The sequence below is a fragment of the Betta splendens genome, chromosome 6, assembly GCF_900634795.4.
Source record: "Betta splendens chromosome 6, fBetSpl5.4, whole genome shotgun sequence".
NCBI lineage: Eukaryota > Metazoa > Chordata > Actinopteri > Anabantiformes > Osphronemidae > Betta > Betta splendens.
The window spans coordinates 6,771,278-6,794,394 of NC_040886.2; the positions used below are offsets into that span (position 1 = coordinate 6,771,278).

At 48.9% G+C, this 23,117-nt stretch overlaps 1 protein-coding gene across 4 annotated transcripts in view; it reads left to right on the top strand.

Annotated features, from left to right (window-relative positions):
• dusp8a (dual specificity phosphatase 8a) overlaps positions 1 to 23,117 on the top strand; it is a 35,243-nt gene that overhangs the window by 4,855 nt on the left and 7,271 nt on the right. For 3 of the 4 annotated variants that reach the window (XM_029153268.3, XM_029153269.3, XM_029153270.3), the window contains exons 2-3: positions 499 to 893; positions 7,763 to 7,901. In XM_029153268.3, the coding sequence (XP_029009101.1) occupies positions 657 to 893; positions 7,763 to 7,901 (376 nt within the window). In that variant the 5' untranslated portion in view covers positions 499 to 656. Of the gene's footprint in view, positions 1 to 498; positions 894 to 7,762; positions 7,902 to 20,273; positions 21,039 to 23,117 lie in introns of those variants that run through there. The other variant, XM_029153271.3, reaches the window with a different exon arrangement.

Below are 23,117 nucleotides of genomic sequence, written 5' to 3' on the forward strand. Positions count from 1 at the left end.
AAGCGACCCTCAATCAACAACAACCGACCTTCGTACACACGTTCTGCACACAAACATGCACCTATTATTGTTGCACACGCCCGACTCGGTTCTTTGGCTTTGTTTTTGGACGTGTGATGTTTCTTCAGATGTGCAGGAGGGACAAATCCCAGTGGAGAATCCAGGGAGCAGTGATGTCTTTAAATAACTTTTATGTTCATGCGTTGCACTGTGACTAGTTTGATATTCGTGCCAATAAAAGATAATAAGATCATATAACATATAATAGTCTGGTTGCTGTAGATAGGGTTGCAAATATTTAGTTTGTTGCCGTGGCCTGATTGAACTGTGATGATCAGACTTTAGAGCCCATCTAATTCAGTGTGTGTTACATGTATACAGTGTAACACCTGGCCAATAGTAGCACCAGCTGAAACTACTGAGCATCAGGACAAGGGCTGAACTTTCTGCATTGTGAATGTGTTTTGACCTTTTTCCCTTTGTCACCTCTGTCTTCAGGCACCATGGATCTGTCAGCGCCCACTCCGGCGGCAGCCCTTCTCCACTGACCTCACCTCCTTCTCCCCGTCTCTTCTTCCATCATCCCCTCTCTCAGCTCTCCTCACCCCCCCTCCCCCCGTTCGCAACCCGGGGTCACCACGCAGACCTCCCGCATCATGGCCGGCGAGAAAGGCCCGACGAGGCGAAGTGCCATGGACATCAAGCGCCTGGCGAGCCTCATCCAGAGAGGGACGGGGCGCTTGCTCGTCATCGACAGCCGGACGTTCTCCGAGTACAACGCGTCGCACGTGCAAGGCGCCGTCAACGTGTGCTGCTCCAAGCTGGTGAAGAGGCGACTGCAGCAGGACAAGGTGTCCGTCACCGAACTGCTGCAGCCCAATGGCAAAGTCAAGGTGAGTTCAAGCTCGTTGTTTCAGGCATTTGATGCTTTTTCTGCGGTAGAATGTGATGCTGGTGAATAGAGCGCATACAGTAGGTTCTACATGTACTGTAGGTGCCTGAGTGGCATGCAGCTACTGATAAGGTGGAGACTCGCTCTCCAATCTTGGATGGATGCAGCATGAACTACTGTGATCATATCCAGTTTGGACACAGAGCCCACTCAGCGCTCTCCGTTTCTACTGTAGTGCACTCGGGTGGTGGGGCACTGCTTGTAGCACGCATGGGTTATACAATGGAGGCAGCAGCTTTTGAATTTGGCATCTCAGATTCTAGCTCCCGTGCCAGACACCCGGCTGAAGTATCCTTGAGCAGGACACCGACTCCATCGAAACCCCTCTGGGGTTCTCGGGTAATTTCCGGCATCCTGACCCACGTTGCTCTAGGGTTCTGGATGGGGCATTTCCGTGCTGGTCTACGCCTGCAGCACATCAGCGGGGGCTATATTTGGCGGGCGGGCTGGCTTACTGCAGGTTTGTTGCTTATCAGTGGCCCTGAAATCGGATCCTCCCGTTTTCCATGACTTCTCTTTTAAAGATGACAGCCTTTTTTCCGTGGCCCGTCCACCCCGTGGCATGCTGACTACTGTATTTTTAGTCCCGGTGTGAAACTGAAGGGCCTGTATGGAGAGAAATCGAGCAGACATTGTGTCTTTTAGGCTTGATAAGTGTTTTGTGCCAACAGCTTCACGCATAGCAATGGGACAAAAACACAGCAATGAAGATTTGGAAGTTACGAGGTGGAATTTCTTCTCCATGTCTCTTCCTCATGCTCCAGATTTTTAACACTTAATGCAATACAAAAATTCAAAAAAGCCACTGGCACATAACAGGACACACCCATGGGTTTGAACACCAGTCCATAAAATGCTATTGTTTATGTTGGTGTGGTTTGACTTCCTGGTTGGCAGGCGCAGGTCAGAGTTCTTAACCTGTTTTGTATCTCATTCTAATAATGTAGCTGATTTATGTCCTTGGACGGCACGGTAGTAGTACTGTTGCCTCACCGTGAGAAGGTCCTGGGTTCGATTCCCCGGACGGGAAGTTTGTGGAGTTTGCATGTTCTCCCCATATTCACGTGGGTTCTCTCCTGGTTCTCCAGCTTCCTCCCACGGTCCAAAAACATGCATTAGGATTGTTGGTCACTCAAAATTTGCCAGTAGGTGTGAATGGTTGTCTGTCTGTGTGTTGTGTGCGATAGACTGGCGGATGGACTTCTTCTGGACCTCCCTTTGTTGTAGCTCATTACAGTTGAAGGCTAGGCTTCTTGGTGTAGACTGTTACTGTGCAGCCACATAACCTACCTTCAACTTTACTCAGCAATTAGCCTTGCATATGCAGTAGCTTGATCAAAAGATGCTCCGGCATCTCAGAATGTCTGGTCCGGATAATGTTGCTTTACTGCACAGTATGTCGCGATGTGACCTGTTCTTGCCACTTACAGACCAGCAACGGCAGGAAAGTGAGCTGGAGACAAAGCGCTGGGAAGCATGAGAGGTGTTGGCTCGTGTCACACTTCGAGTCTCATTAGTCGGTGCTGGAAGCAGCGGCGCGCCTTTCATGCCGAGTCTTGTGGGTCCGTCTCCGTGTGGGGGCCCTGTGGTTGGTAGAGCTCTCAGGGTGGCACCCCGTCGAGCCACGCTTCCTCCTCATGTCTTTCACTTTCATTCTCGTGACAGCTCTGTCTGTCTCCCACTACCGTCGCCTGCAGCCTTCCAACCACCAGGCCGTTCCTTCATTATTCATTTCTCTTCCTCTTCTCCCTCTGTTGCCCCATGGCTGGTTTGTTATTATCCATTCCCCACCCCCAGTAAAGAGGATAAGGCGTGCGATTAATGCTAGGCTGGATAAAGCTGGAACAAGCTGGGTGAGAGAGGAGGGCCCGACAGAGCAAGACTCTTTTGTTATTGGCTAAGCATGACATCATCCCTTTTGTGGGGCCACTGGCAGGCCGTGGGCTGGGCACGTGTAGACTGGCTGTGTGGTGTTAAAGCCGGCTAACCCCCCCCCCCACACACACACACACGCACCCCTCTACCCCCCGCATGGCTCGGTCTGCTGCCAGGAGATGCCTCGGTCGGCCAAGACAGCAAAGGACACGATTGTGGCTCTTTGTTAGGGAAGTGGATGCAGGAAGCAGGAGAGCAGCACAGAGGGTATTCATGGATGGGCTGCTTCTCCGCCTCCTCCCTGGCTGCCTCCCATTGAGCACTAATAGCCTGCATCCCCCAAGGCGCTGCTCACCCTCTTTCATAGAAGCTCCCAACGCTTCAGTTAACTGAGCTGAATGGACATTCATGTCCAGCACAGCAGCAACCAAACCTGTGCCCTGTTTCCAGCCGGTACCTCCACAGCCTCGGTATTAATGTTGTGTGGTAATATAGGTCACAGAGAGCTGGATACAGTAGGTTACAGTAGGTGGTGGTGGCCGTCTGCTGGGAGAGCGATGACATTAGTCACAAATGGGGCTTCCTCGTGCATTTTCTGACAGGCTGGAGGCCGGCGGCTGGTTTCTTGGCTTAAGCCTGGCTAATCCCTGCTGCTGTGATGGGGACAGCCAGGTCTGACAGATGGACAGAGGTTTTCACTACCAGCAGTCAGCCCAGACAGGAACCCTTCCTGCCTTATGAACGGATGAAGGCTTGATCTCTGATGAATGGGCTCGAGAGTAGTAGGGCGTAGATACAGTACCAGCCTATAGAGATGTTACTCTGTTCAGTGCTGTAATGTGACATTTAAAGAAGATTAATCGTCAGGCATTTGTGAAAGCAAATTGTTTTCTTGATGTTTTATCCAGATGCAACGCTGGGTGTTTGGTTTGGAGCTCGTTAATTTTTTAAAATTTTTTTTACAGTTTTAAATTGAATACTTAAATCATCCACACAGGCTAATGGAAATGTTGTTTTTGTTGTTATTATCAGTAATTGTACAGTGTTATCAGTAAAAAAAAAAACATTTAGAAATGATAAAAAGAATCTAAAAATTGCTTTCGGTCTATCAGCACATGTATCATGGTGCCTTTGTCACAGTTGAATAACTCTTACACGTTTAGTTGTTGCTGGTTCTGTTTACAGTAAAGTCCTCCACCTTTAATTACACCCCCTGTATGACTTCAAGTGTTGTGATAACGTAATAGTCATAACAAGGAACAGGAGCCCAGTGTTGTTTAATACTGTGTAAGGGCCACGTAGCACTAAGGAGAGCCTGGCGATGTCTCTGTGATCCTAAGTGGTGGAGTGGCTGAGAGCCTCTGTGTAGCACCAGGGGAACAAAGCACATGAACCTCTAATGTATTTAGCCACCGAATAAGATGTCCATCATCAACGCTGATGACACTTCACGTGTTCTGTTTATTCTTATCACAAATGGGGCAGAATGTATTGTAAGCATGGGCGAATGAAATATTTCCAACACTGGGTAGAAGTTAAAAAATGACAAAAAAAGTGGCACGGGATATTCTGATTATTGACGCATCAGACACAGAACAATGATCTTCAGATGATATTTAATGATGCTTCCCGTAACCGCAGGACTTTTTATCAAACAGTTGCGACAGTTGCAGCAGAATCAAAACTTACCCAGTGACTCACTGCACTGATTTCCACATTTCCCACATTAACCAAAGGGCAAATTCAGGGAATTTCTCGCATGTTTCATTCACATTTTTCCCTTTGCCAAGTTCAAACAAAGACGCTGCGTTTTTGCACAGAGCCGAGTATGTCATATGTTTGTGTAATGAGGTCATGGCATGAATCACTGTTTGCCCTAAGGATCCTACAGTTTGACATAGACACATGCTGATGAGTGAGATACATTTCCAGACCCAAACTACTGAACCCGAGTAGCTTTTATGTCAGACTATACAGTATCTTTTTCTTAATAAACCAGAAGCAGTGATTCATTATTGATTTATGTGGGAAATGTGGCTTTCATTACGAGCAGGGAAGAAAACGACGCAAAACCGGATCTACAACATGCGTCTGATCCTTACTCCTCACTGTCACCATGTCTGTCAGGAATCACGTGCTCGCTTGTTTTTGTGTACAGACTTTGCTTTCACGCCGTGTAGAGCGTCTAACCTGTGTGTATTACATCCTTTGTACCATTTGGCCCACGAGAACTGTGACACAAACATCTGAAGCAAAACTGGCAGCTGCCGGTGCCAGTGGATGACATCATCTGGTCCTGGTGTGGTGTGGTACACAGGAAGTATCCGGTGTTTTCCAGCGATATAAGTCAGATGAGTTATTCAAAAAAGTTGAAGAATCAACATGAAGAATCATTATTATAGCATTCTATTCAAATGACACTAGATTTGGTCTCTATCTGTTAACAATACTTCAGACTCCTGTATTATTGCCAGGAGGAGCAGAAAGCACTGTCCTCCACTGCAACAGAGCTGGTGCTGCAGTGAGCTCGCCTTCTGTACAGTGCAGCCCCAGAGAGGGCGACCCAGACTGCGCTCCGGGAATGTGGAGCAATTTTTAGCCTGTTTGTGCTGATGTTGTGTCACAGGCCGGTTCACACATAACTGTCCCGCTCAGCACTGACCTTGTCAATAATGAGGGGCGCTGCTGAGGTCAGGGGAAACCATGTTCTACCTTATGCCGGCCCACAATTCCTCAGATCTACTTAGTTGCGCGTGTGTGTGTGTGTGTGTGTGTGTGTGTGTGTGTGTGTGTGTGTGTGTGTGTGTGTGTGTGTGTGTGTGTGTGTGTGTGTGTGTGCGTGTGTGTGCGTCTGCGTTGACAGTAAGGCCGAGTCCTGAATTGCAGCCTTGTGTCAGGCCTCGTTTTTCCTCCCACACTCATATTTTATGACGCGAGGTCAGTTCTAAACAGGTTTCTGACTCTTGCACAACGCTGTCGTTTTTCTCGTTGCGCCAGCGACGCATGGCCTCTGCCACCTCGCACTCTCCAACCCCCCCCAAACGAGTCCTGCTCCTCTTTCCACGCTCCCTCTCCTTGTTTCCGTCCCTCTCCTTTGCCTGCTTTTTCCATGTTTTCCTGCAGTGAGCATGCGTCAGAGCGCCTGGGCCGGTGCAGCTGTAGTGGTGGTGATGCTGTAGCACTGCAGAGGGATGAGAGGTCTGTGCTGCTGCTGCTGCTGCTGCTGCAGTCTGACAGCCAGCCCCGCTCCCCCCAGGTCATTGACCTCTAACACTGCAGCAAAGTCTACGCATCTCACATACTAAGCAGGAGGTATAGCTTTAACTTCATTCACACAGAGTGGAGTATAGCTGATACCCTACTATTAGTACTGTCATACATACACCCTATTATATATAGACTGCTATTATTAGGTTGCTATTTCTTTTCACAAGGATTACGTTCAAAGGAGATGAGGGAGGGCGGAATTTCATCCCGTCAGCAGAAACACTAAATCTTCCACATTTGCTTAGTGTTTCAGTAAAAATACAGTATTTTGCCTGTGTTCATTTTACATTGTTTCTGTTAATAAAGCCATTTTAAATGGGAATTAGAAGTTGCATCCTAGAATGTGTCACCCACTCCTTGTTCGACACTCACGAACCGAGTGGCATTTCTATTTTTACCTCGGCACTCATTTTGTGTTGTTGCCTAAGAAGTGGAACCTTTTTTGCACCGTGCAGTTTGAGACTGTGGAAACTGGCCTCTGCAGTCGGTGCACCTGTGTTTCACATGTGCTCTACTGTGCGTTTGTTTCAAAGCCTGTAATCCTCGGACAGTGAGCGGGCTCCCGAATTAGATCTCATCCCATTAAGATTATTACCTAAAATTACCCAGGGTTAGTCAAGACGCAGGGCGTAGGGGATTTAAAACTAAGGAAGTGTGAAGACAAACATGTGATGCATCAATCCCAGAAATAAAGCAGTGCATTGTTGTGCATCAGTGCATCAAGATCTCTGCTTTTCATTCTCCAACGTCAGTATGGGATGCAGCTAACTGCTGGACCAGAGCTGCTTGTACAGTGTAGGCAGACTTCAGGCTGACCTTGTCCTGTCTGAATCACCTGCGTGGCTGTCTGCCAAGGCCCTGTAGCCAGAGCCGCTTCGTGCGCTGCGTAGCTGGGTCCACCATGAGCCATTACCACCATTAAATGGCACATTTTCGGTGGCTGTGAAGTGCTGTGTTTGTGGCTCGGATCGTCCTGCCCCCTCCATCTTTGCTTTTCTTTGTTGTCTCACCTTTTGTTTACACCCTTTCATCCATTTGCCACTCGCACCTCTCTCCATCTCGCCTCCATGTTTCCCTGACCACCCCCCCCCCCCTCCCCGCTCCTCCCGCGGTCGCCCCTTCCTTCCTTCCTTCCTCCTCCCCTCTCTCCCCTCCTGTCCAGTGGCAGTTCAATGATGCAGTGATTCATAGCTGCAGTAGGCGCCGCCTGACGGTCATGTGACCGAAGCCTGCCTGACAACATGGTGAACAACACACACACATGCGCCCGGGCGATGCAGAGTTGCACAGGCAAACACGCGGCCACACTGCATCGCCCCGGCGCATGCTCAGATCCTCTCATCCTTCTGTCAGTCTGACACAAGCAGCATCAGATTGATGCATGTCCACACCCTCTGGAGCTCTAATGATTGTGCTAACATCACTCTCAGCAATATCTGCACAGTGGATAAAATCAGTGTAACATCATTGCTAAATCCATGCTTTGTCATAATACTTGACTCTAACATAACCTGTAGTTGTGTTCTAGGAGATTTAGACCCACTGTGTGTTGTCTAATATCAGGGTCAATTCTGTCTTAGCGGGGCCCAATCCCTGCCGTATATGCCTCACACACTGTATAGACTGAATAATAGACTTTCCTCCCTTGCTGTTTATTCTTTTGCACAGGTGGAGCTGGGCAGAAAGCAGGAAGTGGTGGTTTATGACCAGAGTTCCAAAGAGGCAGGGCACCTGTCCAAAGACGGCTTTGTTCACATCCTCATGGGGAAGTTGGAGGGCACCTTCCACAAAGTTTCCCTGCTTACCGGTAAGCGTGTAAGGATGCGTGCGTGAACAGAGGATGTTTACCCTGGCTTTGTTTGTTTTATATGTGTTGCCCTTCCTGTATTCACCGGTGGGAAGGTGGGCTTCACATCCCCTCTCTAGTTAATGTTGTTGTCTGTCGCTGCTCGGTTTGGACAGCAGGTGTCACTAGGGAGCATGAGAAACGTTTACCTCCTCACGTCATCGTGTTCCTCATTTCGTAACTGGCAGTAATCCGACTTTCACAGGTACTGTGTATGCGGAAGACGTCTTATAGCGCCGTGCCGCCTGGATCCAAAGCCTCTCTGATCACTCTTTGATGTTTAAGCCACCCTGAAGTCTTTTAGCATCACTTAAATAGAGCTGAAGCTTAACTGCAATCCTTGACCCTATTTATCACAGTTATCATCTTGTCATTGTGTCCTATAAGCATTCAAAGCCCCCTGCAAAACTGTTAATGGCCTCATTGAGTTAATAACATCCTGGATGTGATAGCTGCTGCTTTTTGAGGGAGGACACGCACACACACTATTAGATACTCATGAATTTGTCCCAATTGTGTCAGCGTGAAAAGGAGAGCGTAATCTGCTTCAGTCAGGATTGGAAGTGAGATGGCAGAGGCGTTCTGGTCAGGGCAAATCACCGCTCTCACCACCCTTGTCCTCCTCTCAGCTCTTCCTCTCTGCCGGGAGATTATCGCTTTTTTTCATGAGTCATCCATTGATGCCGAGGATTGCCTCAAAGCAGCTTCCACAATTAGTCACAGTCACAGAAATGTTCTGAGCACATGCTTAGGTTAAGCACACACACTTGTGATTGTCTCTGAATAAGGGCAAGATTGTCATCCTCAGCTTTTCTCCTCAGACATCGTAGCCTTCTTAATGAAAGACCCCCTGTCAGCGATCTCCTCCTCTCAGTCTGACTCCTACTGTCTTTCTTTAGGAGAAAAAAAAAGATGAATAACACTTCTTCCATTTCTGTCTCCGCTGTTCTGCTGTTTCCACGACAACAGAGGCAGAGAATATTCCCAGAAAGGACTCAGCCAATGGCGTTGGCTGTTGTTTGGGTGGTTGCGTTAACGGGGGTCAGTGGAACTAGCAGCCAGTGTCTGCGTGCACGCGATGCGTGTGCAGTGAGACAGAAAGACACTGCACATGTGCACGTGCACGCTCATTGTATTTTAAATATCAGCTTTAGACTATTATTTAAACAAATGACATCAGAATTGAATCAGTAGCTTTGTTGATACCCAAACCTTTCCTTTCCTTTTTTGCTCTTCTTCTTCATTCCTGACCTTTATTGGCTCTACCCCACCTCTCACATTCTTTACGAATCAAGATACTTCCAAATTGCAAACAGTAATCCTCCCCTGGCTTTCTCCTCCATCTCTCCTCCCCTGCCCCTCTACTGAACCTCTGATTTATTATGCTAATAATTCCTGCGATGACTTCATTTCTGACTGGCAACTTATTTTCAGCCTCACATATGCAGACCACACACACATACACACATGCACACGCAGTGCAAATCATGCGAGGGCTGATGTGGATGGGAGGAAGGAGTGGGGGGGTCCGATAGAACGATAAAAAGGAATCCATAAATGGGTTGGACAGAATAAAAGACGAATTACTGAGCTGGCTGTCTGAGGGACGGAGGATTTTCTGCCTTAACCTCTGCTTATATAGAGGCTGGAGGTTAGGACACACACACAAATGGGTTTTTGGTTCTCATATTTTTAACAACTCTAACTAAGCAGTTGTCAGATTAGCTGTTTAATGCGTTATGTTACGCAACCAAAGCGTTTGCACTGGGAAAGTATTGGTCTGGAAAACGATGCGTGACTCGTCTTGGGTTTCTCTTCGCTGATCATTAATAAGTCAGGCTCCGAAAGCGCCACTTCCGACATGTGGGTGATGTCATGGAGCAGCCATGTCCCAAAAGGGCCATTGTTTTTGTGAATGAGACAAGTAATCTGGGCAGCAAGTGACTCTCACCCTGTGTTTAGTTTGAAATAGAAAGGAACACAGGATGTGGCGGCTAGAAAATGTTTACGCAGAGGTTAAACGTATTTGTGCTACTTGTGCATGTGTGTGTTTGCGTTATTACCTCATCAACTGTGAAAGTGTTGTGAGAAACGAAACATCTTTCTCAGTACAGCCTTATTTTTACCACAGCAGTGATCTCACCCGATCGGAGTTCAGGCTGATGTGCCTTGCCTTTTTCAGAGTTCTGACTTCTGTGTGTGTGTGTGTGCGTGTGTGTGTGCGTGTGTGTGTGTGGAACATCACCCGGTTGGAGCCAGCTGTCTCCCCAGTGGCTGTAAAGCTTGTGTTTCCCACCAAGCTGCAGCACACGCCGCTGCCTGCTGGTGCTGCGCTAGGTGCTGCGCTAGCCGCGGCGTGCGTCACATCTGCTCTGATGTAGGCCTGCCAGGGCGAAATGTTTTGATGCTGACATCTGATCCCCGCGTTGTAATTTTAGCACAAGGCGAGAGAGAAAACAGAATGACGATAATCAAACGGCGCAAGAATAGGAAAGTTTTGTCTTCCTCTGCAGATGAAAGCTGGATGAGAAGTGGCGATAAAAATGTTTATGTGTATTTTATTCATAGCACATGTTGTTAAACTGGGACTAGAAAATAAAACGTTATCAAGCGATCTGATAAGGTCTTTAAAGAGGAAATGAGTGTGAAGGGACATAAAGGTGTTTATTTCGGACATCTAATACGTGTGTGGAGTTTGCAGATGCAGAAGACTGCATCTAATCTTTCCCAGCACCATCTGCCAGTGTTTTTCACTGGATTACTGAAGCCCTACGCTGCTGGGTCAAAGAGACGATAGGAAATGAGGTGGAGTTGAGGGATGAGGTCATATGCTGGAGGTGTGCACTGGTTGAACATTATGCACTGGTCTACAACAATAACCCAGGAGGACAGTCCCAGTGTCTACCATTAAAGAGGGTTTTCCTTCAGTAACATTCAATAATATTAATAATTATATTGTTATATTCTGTCGTATATAACAATCTACTTCTGAAACCTTGAGATGAGTTCAAATAAAGCTAATCTAACTTTTATATCAAGATAAATAAAGAATTTGAAGGTTTGACCACAAAAAATAGATGATGCACCTTTCATCGATTCCTGAGATTTGATTAATTTTTTTTTTGGTTGCAGTGAAGTGTATGTTATCCATGCATTTACTACATGTCAGTCTGGCCTTCACCAGTTCTGTGCCAAACAGGCTTGATGAGGTTTGAGCTGTTTCACATTCCATGTGCTTTACGCAGTCAGTATACAGTTTAGTGATGGCCCTGTTCACTTATAGGGTGTATCCCTAATATTGTGACTGCTGCTATTCTTTTCAACAATTTAGAGACGTCTCAGTTGTTTGGTGCAACTCAAATGAAATGTCATGCAGGTATGATGATGCCTTTCGTGGATGAGGCGTTTGTACGTCCTATCTGAGCTTGTTTTACTACAGGCTGCGTGACGGCTCAATGCAAAAACAAACAGGAGGAGACACGGCGCTGGCGATGAGATGAGCGGTAGTAGGAGACGCAAGGCGCCTCTCCCTTTTTCTCACACACAGTAGCTGCTGTGCGTCCCGGGGCTTTGATGAGATCAGGTTTAGGGTGTGACTGCACAGGCAGAGGTACAAGGGTCAGCCCAGTTGTGTGTCATTCTTCTGAGCTGTTACACAACGGGGCGGCAGCGCGTGCGATTCAGAGGAGAGCTGAAGAGGTGAGGTAATCCTCGCAGGCCCAATCCCACAATGCAGCCGTTCACAGGGACATTCCAGTGAGCTGCATAAGGAGGTCTGTTTGTGTGGCTGTGTTTTCTGCATGGGTATGTGCATATGAAGTGGCACGTGCACGCGCACACGGCAACGTTCGAGGGTGCATGAAGAAGAAAAAGGACAAAAAACACTTATTGGGGAGATTAGGTAATGCTCCTCATTTCGTCCTGTGTGTGCCTTTGTGCCTTCAGTGTGTGTGTGTGTGTGTGTGTGTGTGCGTGTGTGTGTGCAGGTGTTCAGTCGGCTGCATTCATTGCTTCGTGTGCCTGTCACTCAGAGCTTGTGTGGTCCGAGGGCTCATTCATTGACAGGCCGCTGCTCCGACCTGTGCTGTTAATCAGCTTCGTCGGAGCTGAAGCTCCCTCCTCTTCTCTTCTTCGTGGTTTTTCTCTGTGCGTGGGGCCGAGCAGGAGGTCCGCACGTCGTCTGAACCAGCCCCATCCAGACCCTGTCCTGTTTTGTGGCCGCCATGTGCGATGGGTAGTCGTTTTGTGCCATCTCAAGTCCGTCAAGCGCTACACAGGAGCGTGCATTCTCTTTGTTGATGCCAGCGTGATGGAGGTCAGACTGACGTGAGTGTTGGTGCCGCCGCTCCCTGCCTCCGTGTGTAGCTCCGCGAGGCTGGCCTTCCTCCGTCGGCCGCCTCTATGCGCTCTTTATGGCCTGTCTCGCCGAGCCTCATAACCTGCCCTCTCTGCACCTCTACTCCCCCTCCTCCATTTGACCCCTCTCCATTACACTGTGGGGAGTTCCAACAGATCAATGATTTCATTGAGAAGGAGCCAGTGGTGCCATTAGGAGCTGAGCTCACCTTCCCCAGGGAGAGCTGACACATTATTCTCAGTGACCTCGCCTTCCTCTCCATCGCTCCTTCCATCACTCCTTCAGCCCCTTTACCTTGCCCCCTATAACCCCCCTTCCCTTCCTCCCCTATCCTCTCCTCTGTTTCACGGCGCTGAGAACAGAGCTCTATTTTTAGGCCCAGACTCCTGCGGTCGTCACATCTGGCGCCAGTGGCCTCGCTGCTCTCACCCTGGCCTGCAGATACATAAACACATACAGACATAAGGGCGCATACACATCAGCCCCACCCCAACCAAGGGAGCACAAAGGTCAAAGGAAATGGCCTATGAAAATATCTATGACATCACCTCCCGCCTCTGAAAGAACCGGAGAAGCTTTTGAGCTCCACAGTGATGTAATGCTCTGTTGTGTCCACATTCATTCTGCAGGTACGTTAAAAGCATCACACCTTGATGATGCATAGCACACACAATAAGATGCATGTGGACAGGGACCCACAGACACATAGTATGGTAACAGGGCCCAGAGGAGGCCTGAACCAAATGGAGTTTATGTAACAATGTTCTGTTTCTCCCTAGACCCCCCCCCCCCCCCCCCCCCCCCCCCCCCCCCATCTGTCTCATTGGCCTCACATGATGAGCTTGATGTCATTTTCCTCTTCTTTCCCTCAAAACAGGAGAACAAGAAACAGCACCCACACAGTGTGTGTGTGTGTGTGTGTGTGTGTGTGTGTGTGTGTGTGTGTGTGTGTGTGTGTGTGTGTGTGTGTGTGTGTGTGTGTGTGTGTGTGTGTGTGTGTGTGTGTGCGTGCGCGTGTGCGTGCGTGCGTGCGCGTGTGCGTGTGTGTGTGTGTCGTTGCCAAAATGCTTCCACCATGACGTGATCTCACTGCTCTGTTTGCCTTATGCTCCTCTTCCCCTACGCCATCACTCTTTCTGGTAAATATATAACGTACTCCAGAATTCAAGTAGGGAGAAAAACATTTCCTTCCAGATGCAGGTAGATGAGAAATGAGCATAAATTCCACGTATTGCAGATAAAGATTAATGCTGAAGACGCTTCCACAATCTGAGCACAGACTCCGGGGAACATCATGTATTTTGTCCTCAAACAGCAAATAGCGCGCACATACTAAACCGTATTATTCAAAAACTGTGCTTCTCGTAGGACGTAGGTTGAAGGTTCCAGGATATGAATAGAAACGTCTTGTGATGCAGCCCTTAGACTCTTCGCAACCACAAAAAAAATCTCCTCATGTCATTTCATGAGCTGCTCCTTGCATGTTTCGTAAGAAGGCAGCCTTGTGCTTGCACCACGCTGGCTTGAACGCCGTGACCGCATGCGTTGGAGCTGCCTTGTGCACCGGGCCCATCCGCAGCGCGTGCCTTCCGGCATTTAAAGTCTATCCAGAGGCCTTCTGAGCGTCCCGGCCCACCCCCTCCTATGCATTCATGCGGCGTGTTTGTTTAAACCGTTACCTTGACAGTGTCAACACAGCCGGTCAACGGGAGCTGAGGCTGAACAGCGCGCTAAACCGGGGGCCGCTTCTCCTCCTCCTCCTCCTCCTCCGCGCTGCGCCCCCGTCAGCACCTCGTAACTCCGCTTCGCCGGGAATTCAGGCCGAGCGTTGGCCAGTTCGCCGCCGCCGCGTCTCAGCTGATGACTCTGACACACATGTGGAGTGGAAATTTCCAAGGGCTAAAAAAACGGGGGAAAGGAGTAGCCGACAATTATGGTAGTTTATCCGACCCAGAGCTGGCCGACGTCCACCAGATTCCATTCATGCCTGGACTGCCCACCGCCGCTCCTGTCATAGTGTCATTCCCTGGAACAATGGCGGATTCCTGTTTATTACCACTTTGATGCCCTTTAGCTCTGGAATGCCGTATCCCTGCTTTCTTATTTACTCATATTTTCTCATTTTAATCAAATATAGCCTGCACCTCTGCTACGAGGACGACATTGTATTTCTTGGCAGCGTTTTTCAGTCGTGACCGACTGTGAGGAAATCTATTTTAATGTGCAGCTTCCTATTTATTTCAAAATTTGAACACACACAGGGAACTTCTTTTCCAAAGTCCCAGGCAGTGGACGACACTAGCACCCAGTAGCACAGCGGAGGGTTCAAATCCTCGGCGGTTAACACTTTTCCTGGTATGTACACGGACTTGTAGCAGAGGGTCTTATTACCGTAAATACACGCTGACCACACACGCGTTTGGGCTCAACCTCTGGGATACAGGCAGGAGATTTTTCCATCGCCACAGCAACAGGCTAATTTTGGAGTTCCAGGCGAGCCCAAGGCCCCAGATTGAGGAATGCAGTAATTTGTGATCGCGCCCCACTCCTCTTGATATCTCCTCCTCTGTACACACAGAATCCAGTTTCCACAAACGGATAGACACATGTGTAGATGAAGGCAGGCTGCAGAGAGGCCAGTTCCCCTGCTGTTGTGTAACCGTTTCCTGTTTCTGATAAAATTACCACAGGGCCCCCTGGGGTGAAAGAAAGAGATGTCGAGGGAACATGTATGTTTCCAAATGCATGTCTTCAGCAGGGTGTTTGTTTCAGGACACACAAAGCTCAGTACTCCTACCGTGGTTGAAAAGCATCATGAAGGCGTTGGCAGAGTGCACACACAAACAGCTTGCCCAGTTCCTCTCGCACCATGGCGTCATTCCTTCCCTATTGTTCTTTTGTGGCTGCCGGAGTGATGTCACCGCTGTGTTGTGGATGTCACACACACACACACACACACACACACACACACACACACACACACACACACACACACACACACACACACACACACACACACACACACACACTGTCTCCAGGGTCTGTAATAGCAGGAAAACTGACTGCGGCTGTTGCGATAGCTGCTGTCACCATGTTGGTGTACGCCCAAATGCAGTCTCCAGGGTGTAACGGCTTACTTCTACTTACTTCTGTATCAGTGTACGAGAGACGACTGTGAATGACTGAAAGTTTCATAATGTTTTGAGCTTGGATTTGAGACAATTTATTTCAGCGCTATTTTTTTTGTTTCTCATAGGAATTATTGTATATATTGTGCTTTTTATTGTGTTGAGAGATACACTAATGCGTGTGTTATACATTGATAATGTAATAAGATTTTTTTTTGAAAGAATTGAGGACAATGAGGAAACGGATCTCATCAATTAATTGTAAGGCATAAAAGCTGAGTGTGTGTGTGTGTGTGTCTCCACCAGATGGCATGGCTTAAAGCACTATTGTGAGGACAGTGTGTCTGTCAGTCTACCCACAGCGCTGATGAGATCTAATTAAAACTGAACTGATCTGAGACCTGCCTGTCAGGTCGTATGTTGCAGCGTTTCAGGCCCATTAAAAGCAAACGGATGCGCTGTCAGCTCGCCTATGTTGCTGTGTGTGTGTGTGTGTGTGTGTGTGTGTGTGTGTGTGTGTGTGTGTGTGTGTGTGTGTGTGTGTGTGTGTGTGTGTGTGTGTGTGTGTGTGTGTGTGTGTGTGTGTGTGTGTGTGTGTGTGTGTGTGTGTGTGTGTGTGTGTGTGTGAGAGAGACTGCTCAGCATTTGACAGACATTGAGGCAGGTGAGCTTTGTTTCCCAGTTCTTGCCTTCAAGGGCTCCAAGGAAGCTCCGTGCATCCCAGCTTCAGGTCATTAGCAACCGTTGGTTCTGCTCAAGCGAACCTGTGTAGACAAACTCTCCTCTGGGGAAATTAGACACAAATTCCACACTTTTCCCCCATTTACATGCTGCATGCTCCTTTCTGACCTTTATTGCACGCGCTTGCATGCATCACTCTATATGTAAACTCAAGAGCAGCTGCGCACCGTCTCACTGCGAGCCAAGAAATTAGCTTCAATCAATTACACTCGCACTTTTATACAAAGTAAATCTGCAGGCTTTGCGTCCATGCAAACATGCCTGCGGTGGCCAGCAGCGTTTGTATGATGAGCCCCCCCACACACACACACGGCTGAACATCTCCTACTGGGATTTTTAAGTAGTTCATCTGGTTTATGAGGGCCCGTCTGGTTGCGAGAGCCTCCCTCGGTGTGTTTAATAGCTTACCCTCTTCTCTGCCCTGGTGTGTGTGTGTTTGCTTGTCATCGTATATGTGCTTGACTGAGTGTGTATATTTGGGAGTGTAAACTCGTTTCTTGCCAGCGGGACAGATTTGCTGGTGCAGTAGCCACGGGGTGCGGAGCCCCTCCAGGCGAGCTGAGTTGCTCGGAGGGCAGGAGGTCCGCTGCGTGACTGATGTGAGCAGCATTCCCTCCGGGCTGCACAGACACAGATGAAACCGCCTCACACGTGACTGAGTCGAGGCAGTGCTTCCTTACAGGTTGCTTTTATTTGGACCTCATCGTTTCCTCTCTGAGGTGGCTGAAGTGTCTGCACAGGGACGGTTCCCTACGGATTGAAACACCCATACCTCCAACACCCTTAGCCACCTAATCTCCCCCTCCTCTCCTCTCCTCTCTCCGCCATCCCCCAACCCCCACCCCCAAATGCTCCATCTATCTTCCCCTCTCTCTCCCATGGCGACTACCTCACCCCCCAAGCATGGCAGCTGTGTCCTCCTGTAGGCATTACATCACTGCAAGAGCAGCCTTGTTACTGATCCCCTGACAGCCAGCGCTATCAACACACACACACACACACACACACACACACACACACACACACACACACACACACACACACACACACACACACACACACACACACACACGCAAGAACACATATGCTTACACATATTGGTGCAAATAACTGTGTGACCCCCACACCAACGTTCTCTCCTCTCACCTTGTGCTGCTCACCCTCTTTTTTTCATTGCAACATCTCTCTCTCTCTCTCTCTGTTACACACACACACACACACACACACACACACACACACACACACACACACACACACACACACACACACACACACACAGAGTTGCAGTTGCCGACAACACAGGTTCAAGCCACGATGAACTCCCAGTCTTCATCACCTTAGCCTGCCGCATGTGGAGAATGACGTCTCTCTTTCCTGTGATATGCTGACAGATGATCTGTGGTGTAGGATGGCGTTCCTGTCGCTGCCTGTCTGACTTGCGATGGAAGGAGGGACAGGCCCTGGCAAAAAATATAGTGAAAAATATGCGGATATCAAAACCATAAATGTTTTCGCCTCCTCCGCTGCTGCATTCCTCTGCTGGTATTTTTAAACAGTGCAATCAGTGTTGTGGTCTTATTTTCTTCTATCTGTACATTTAGTTTTGCCTCTTTATAAAAATTGTGTATGGACCATAATTTCAAAAGTCCTACGTCACCTGCAGTTCTAGATTTGTTTCATCGCAAAATAATGTGGCATTTTTATTATTTATTGTATTATCTATTTTCCATCTAACTATCTATTTAATGCATGGTTTCTGTTTTAAAGGCCTTAGTCTGACATTGTGAAGAAGAGGCTTTAATTTTTCTATAGTACTAATACAAAACATAATTCTAAATCACTTTCACTTTGGAACTAGAGCAGAAACTTGTTCCTAATTTCTGAATAATGATGAGTAGACGGCACGTTACAGTTATCTCTTAAATATATTCAATATGACGAAATTGTAAACAAAGATAAAGTCATTTGGAAGTGTGTTAAGGCAAAGCCCCTTCCAAGTCCTGCACATCCATAAACTGAGTTTAATACAAAACTTATTTTCATTTATGAAACCTAATAACACACCGTGTTGCGTGGAGGCGGCCCGTGTTGTCCTGGTCTCCAAGGTTCTGGTCCCCTTTGGCCTTTCCACACCTTCTCCCTTTCTGTCGTCAGACACTATCTCATGCTGATCTCCGCTCCTCTCCTCATCTGTTTTGGCCGAGGCGTGTAAACTGTGTTGCCCCGGTAACAAGCCCTCTACCTTAAAAGCCCGCTGTAAATCTGAGCGGTGTCAGAGGAGGTGGGGGGGGGGGGCTGGTGTGAACGTTTATTTCTATTGCAGTGTGGCACACGTGTGCAGTCTATAAAACAAGCTCGACTGTCATTTATAGCATCTTAATCCCCTAATTAACGCACCTACTATTCTGGGTGACCGGGCTCAGGGCTGAAGGAGCAGCATGGGGGTGCGAAGGGGACGGCCCACGCTGTTTGCTTTAGGAGTCCGGCTATTAAAACGTCAACCAGCTGCTGCTTTGTTTTGCCGCTCGTAGCCGTCAGGTGGCCGCGTTTGCAGGTGTGACAGCGTCCTGTGTCCCAGAGCTGGTTTGTGTCTTCAAGCCACACAGACGGAGAAAAAACAAAAACAAAAAAAAAAACAGGGCGACGCGTAGACTGTGGGTTCAGGATAACGAGAGGTCAGCGTGTGTTTGAAGACCGCCGTTGGAGGCCCACACCTGCTCCTCCGAGCTGCACCCTCCCCGGCACCAACGTCTGCATTTTTCACAATGCTCATCATGGCCAGGGTGACCTATTTCCCCTCCCGCTCCCACTCTGGGTGACCCACGGTTGAAAAGGGGGTGACGTAAGGCTGCTCCCAGCCCTGTGTGATCACTCGGGGATCCGCTGCGATACGATGAGGTCAGTCAGTCAGCACGCAGCTGGCCCAACTACACGTCTTGTATAAGCTTATTTGCCTTTTTTTTCTGAGGCTGGGTTCAGTGCGTGATGACTTAATTTACTTGGAGCCCATTTGACCTGGTTTGAATGTAATCAGTGTACCGTGCTGAGACTGAGCAGACAGTCAGGAGGGCCTGCTCTGGAAGGTACTGTAGTTTTTAATAGCACGTCTGCCTTATCATAATAACAAGAGCACATGTTTAGTTCTCAACGTGCTGTACTGAATCACTCTCATGTCTCGGGATAATATTTAATTAACGTTCAGTCTTCTCCAGTGGTTATACAGTAGATCCTGTGCTGCTTTGCCTCCATAGCTGGACTTGTGGCCTACATGTTTGTCATTCCATAGTAAAGTACCAGCAGCCTGTGGCCTGTCAAATGGGTGATGTTTGCCAACCGCAGCCTTGTCACCTACTCTTCCCTTCCTCTTTTGTCTGCATTCTCTCTCCGCCTTCCTCTCGCTGCTGTAGCGCCTCACGCCGCGCCCCCTCTCCTCTCGAACCCCCTATCGGCTCCGCCGGTGCCCAAACACCCGCGCGGCCGACACGAACCAGCGCAGGAAACACGGTGAAGTCGCACACATCCTCGCACCAGATTCAGGCGAATCAGCTTTCCACTCGCTGACAGCCTTAATCCCCGCTGCGGGGCTTAGAAGCCACAGTACATTTAAGGCAATCGACCTAATGAGGCTGTTAGCTTCCTCTCACTGTGCAGCTTTGTGAAAGTCTTAAAAAATTACAGTTTGAACATTCATGAAAGATAATCTAATGCATCATTTTTCCTGTAGCCACTGTCATCAAGACAAAGCCTGCTTCATAAGCCAAGACTTTCCTCTCTCCTCTGTAATTAAGACCACAGAGGCTAATGAAGCATGTGGCAGGATGCATGTATGTGCTCAACAGTCTGATATCTGTCCCATAGCCTTCATCCCTCCCTGATAGAGGCCTGCTTCTATCCCCGGAGGTGGCCGCATATTTGTTGGGTGAGTAAGGAATGTGGTTACATGCCTTAGACATTAGCTATGACGGAGTGCTGGCTCCACAAGGGAGGGAGGGAGGGAGGGAGGGTAGAGTCTGAGCTCACGGCAAGTGAGCTCATTCACCCCTAGAGCTCGAGGAGAGAGTGCAGCTCCGTCATCCTCTTTGAAGAGAGAGAAAGAGAGAGAGAGAGAGAGCGAGCGGTGGGAGGGAGGTAGGGAGAAGGAGGAGTGTTCGCCAGTGACTGAGCAAATGAGCGACGAGGAGAGCGGAGCAGCACAACAATAGTGGGCTGCTCTTGTGGCCGGGGACTCTCGCAGACAGCGAGCGCGTTCAGAGAGACGCGCAGACGTTGTGTAAACCAGCTGCAGGCAGATCGCAGCCTGCGTTTGCATACAGTCATTACAGGCTGCTCACTTCTGCTTTTCCTCGTGTTCTCTCTGTAGCGACCGTTCTTCCCCAAACCGCAGACTTACTCAATATTGACGCAGGAGCATTTTAGGAATTTTTGTGGTCGGTGCATGGGATTTTTCGCTAATAGTGGACCTGAGGACTGAGACTCCTTGGACTAGTTTTTGTTGTACTGGGTCCTGGACACTTGAACAGCTGACTTAAGCAGACTGGACTCGGGCACCCACAGGAGTTTCTCTCCCATTTGGGATTTTTACGCTGAGGTTCTGGTCTCACCTCAACCAGCTTCATTTGCCAAACAGGTCTGTGAATCTGTTTGGCAGTTTTGTGCAACGCAGAGGGGAGGGGGCATTGATCACTTCTGCCCTAGAAGGAACCTGAAGAATATCGTCTAGGACAGAAGTAGGACAGAGTGTGTTCTGGGGGATGCCTCTGGATGTTGTGATTGCCCCAGCAGAGGACTGTTTTTGGCCGGATCTGCAGACAGACACAGACATGAGGCTGAAGATCAGAGTCCGCCGAATGAAGCAGGGGAGAGAGCTACGAGGTGTGTATCTACCTGGACACAGGGGAGAAGTGGTGTGTGTATGTGTGTGTAAGAGAGAGTATCGTAATGTTTTCTAGTCACATGCTAATGTTTAATGTTGTTTTAAAAAAGCCTTTATGCAGAACAAAGATGCAAATGGGATTTAATATAGACAAATACAGGCAGGAGATGTGCAGGGCGAGCCTCTGGTAGGGGTTTGTGCACTGCAGAGCTGTGCGAAGACTCCCAGGTATTAAGGCCAGGCACGCTGCAAATGAAAGACAGATGCAAATTGAATTCGGGGAACGTGCACTGGATCAATAGCGAGATTTACTGCTACAGGCTAAGAACGGACACGTCACGGGCAGACGGCCGATGGCGCTAATTGTTTTACCACCTTTTTTTTTTGTTTGGGCAGTTAATGTGTTTAGAGGCGGAGAGAATGGGAAGAAGGAGGATTAGGAGGATGACATCATGAAGACGAGAAGCGGTGAAGAGGAAAGCGAGAGGAGAAAAAGGGGGCTTGGGTGGGGGGTGGTGGTGGGGGGGGACAAGAGCCGTGACCCGCGGTATGACATAGTGCTCGCGCTCCCTCAGCCTGTGGTCATTGAGATGTAAAACTATCACAAAGGCTCTTTCTCTTTCTTCTCCTCTGCTCTTGGCTTTTCTCTTTCCCCCCTGCTCTCTCTCTCTCTCTCTCTCTCTCTCCCTCTGCAGAATGGCGTCTTGTGGCGATTATGTTATCAATATGTGTGCGGAGTGCACTGCAGGTGTTTAACATTGCACCCTTTCACACAGAGCCATGAGGCAACGCGGAGCAACAGCGCTGGGGGAAAAATCCTTTATATGCACCAACACACTTGCGTGCACGGCACAAAACATCTGTCCTGCAGCTCCTCCGCTGGAGCGAATGTGTCGGGGTGACAGTGGGATCGTTTGGGGCATGCACTGTATGCATGAGAACAGCACGGTCTGGGTGAATATAGATTGTTGGACATGGACGTCACGGCTGCTCTGCACACCTGCCTCTCTTCACACTGCCGCGAAGGTGCACATGCGCACGGGCAGCTGTTGCTGCTGGAAGTGTCGAACCGGAGCAAGCTGAATAAAATCATAATCACACGTTCGCTGTCAATAGGTGAAAATAGATTGGCGCTTCGCAGGTTATTTCGAGGCCCTTCAATGCGTCGCTGTGGAAATAGACTAGTGCATGGCGTCCGACTCAGGGCTGCTGAAGCAGCAGTTGATCAGAGTGACATATTGCTGCTATCTGTCCTGTGAGATAGAGGAACAATAAAGTGTTTAACCATCAGCCAGGATGACGTTAATCACCACGGTCGTTCTGAGCCGTCATCAAACCGCGTGTAAAGCGATGACCTCACTCCGAGCGAGCTCATCTGTGTTCCCTCAATCTGCACATTTCAGACATACATGGAAGAGTCGGCCTGGCAGAACACACACACACACACACACACACACACACACACACACACACACACACACACACACACACACACACACACACACACACACACACTCCCATTGCCTCTCCTGGCTGCAGCCCAGCCTTTGTGAGGCTGAGTGGGACATGTGTGCAATGATGTCATGTTGGGAGGGTGAGCGAGGTGGGGGGGGGGGTTGTCACATTGAAATGCTAATGTAGCTTCATAGTGGAGGGGACAGCTGGAGGGGTACAGAGGATGGCGTCATGTCTCCCACAGAACAGAGATGTGGGAGAAAGATCTGTGTGTGTGTGTGTGTGTGTGTGTGTGTGTGTGTGTGTGTGTGTGTGTGTGTGTGTGTGTGTGTGTGTGTGTGTGTGTGTGTGTGTGTGTGTGTGTGTGTGTGTGCGCGTGTGTCCATTAACAGACGAGTTAAGGAGGGCAACTGAAAGCAACACAGAGGCACACAGAAGCTGGAGGGAGGGAGGGAGGGTGGGTGGGTGGTGGCGGGAGGGGGCTTGTATTGACGAGGCAGTCAATTGTACCAACATGATGTAACAGCAGCTCTCCCATTAACCACAGCCGCCCGGCAGGTGCTCTGCGTCTCTGTCTGTCTGGTCAATATCTCCGGGATCCCTCCTCCATTCATCTCTGGCCA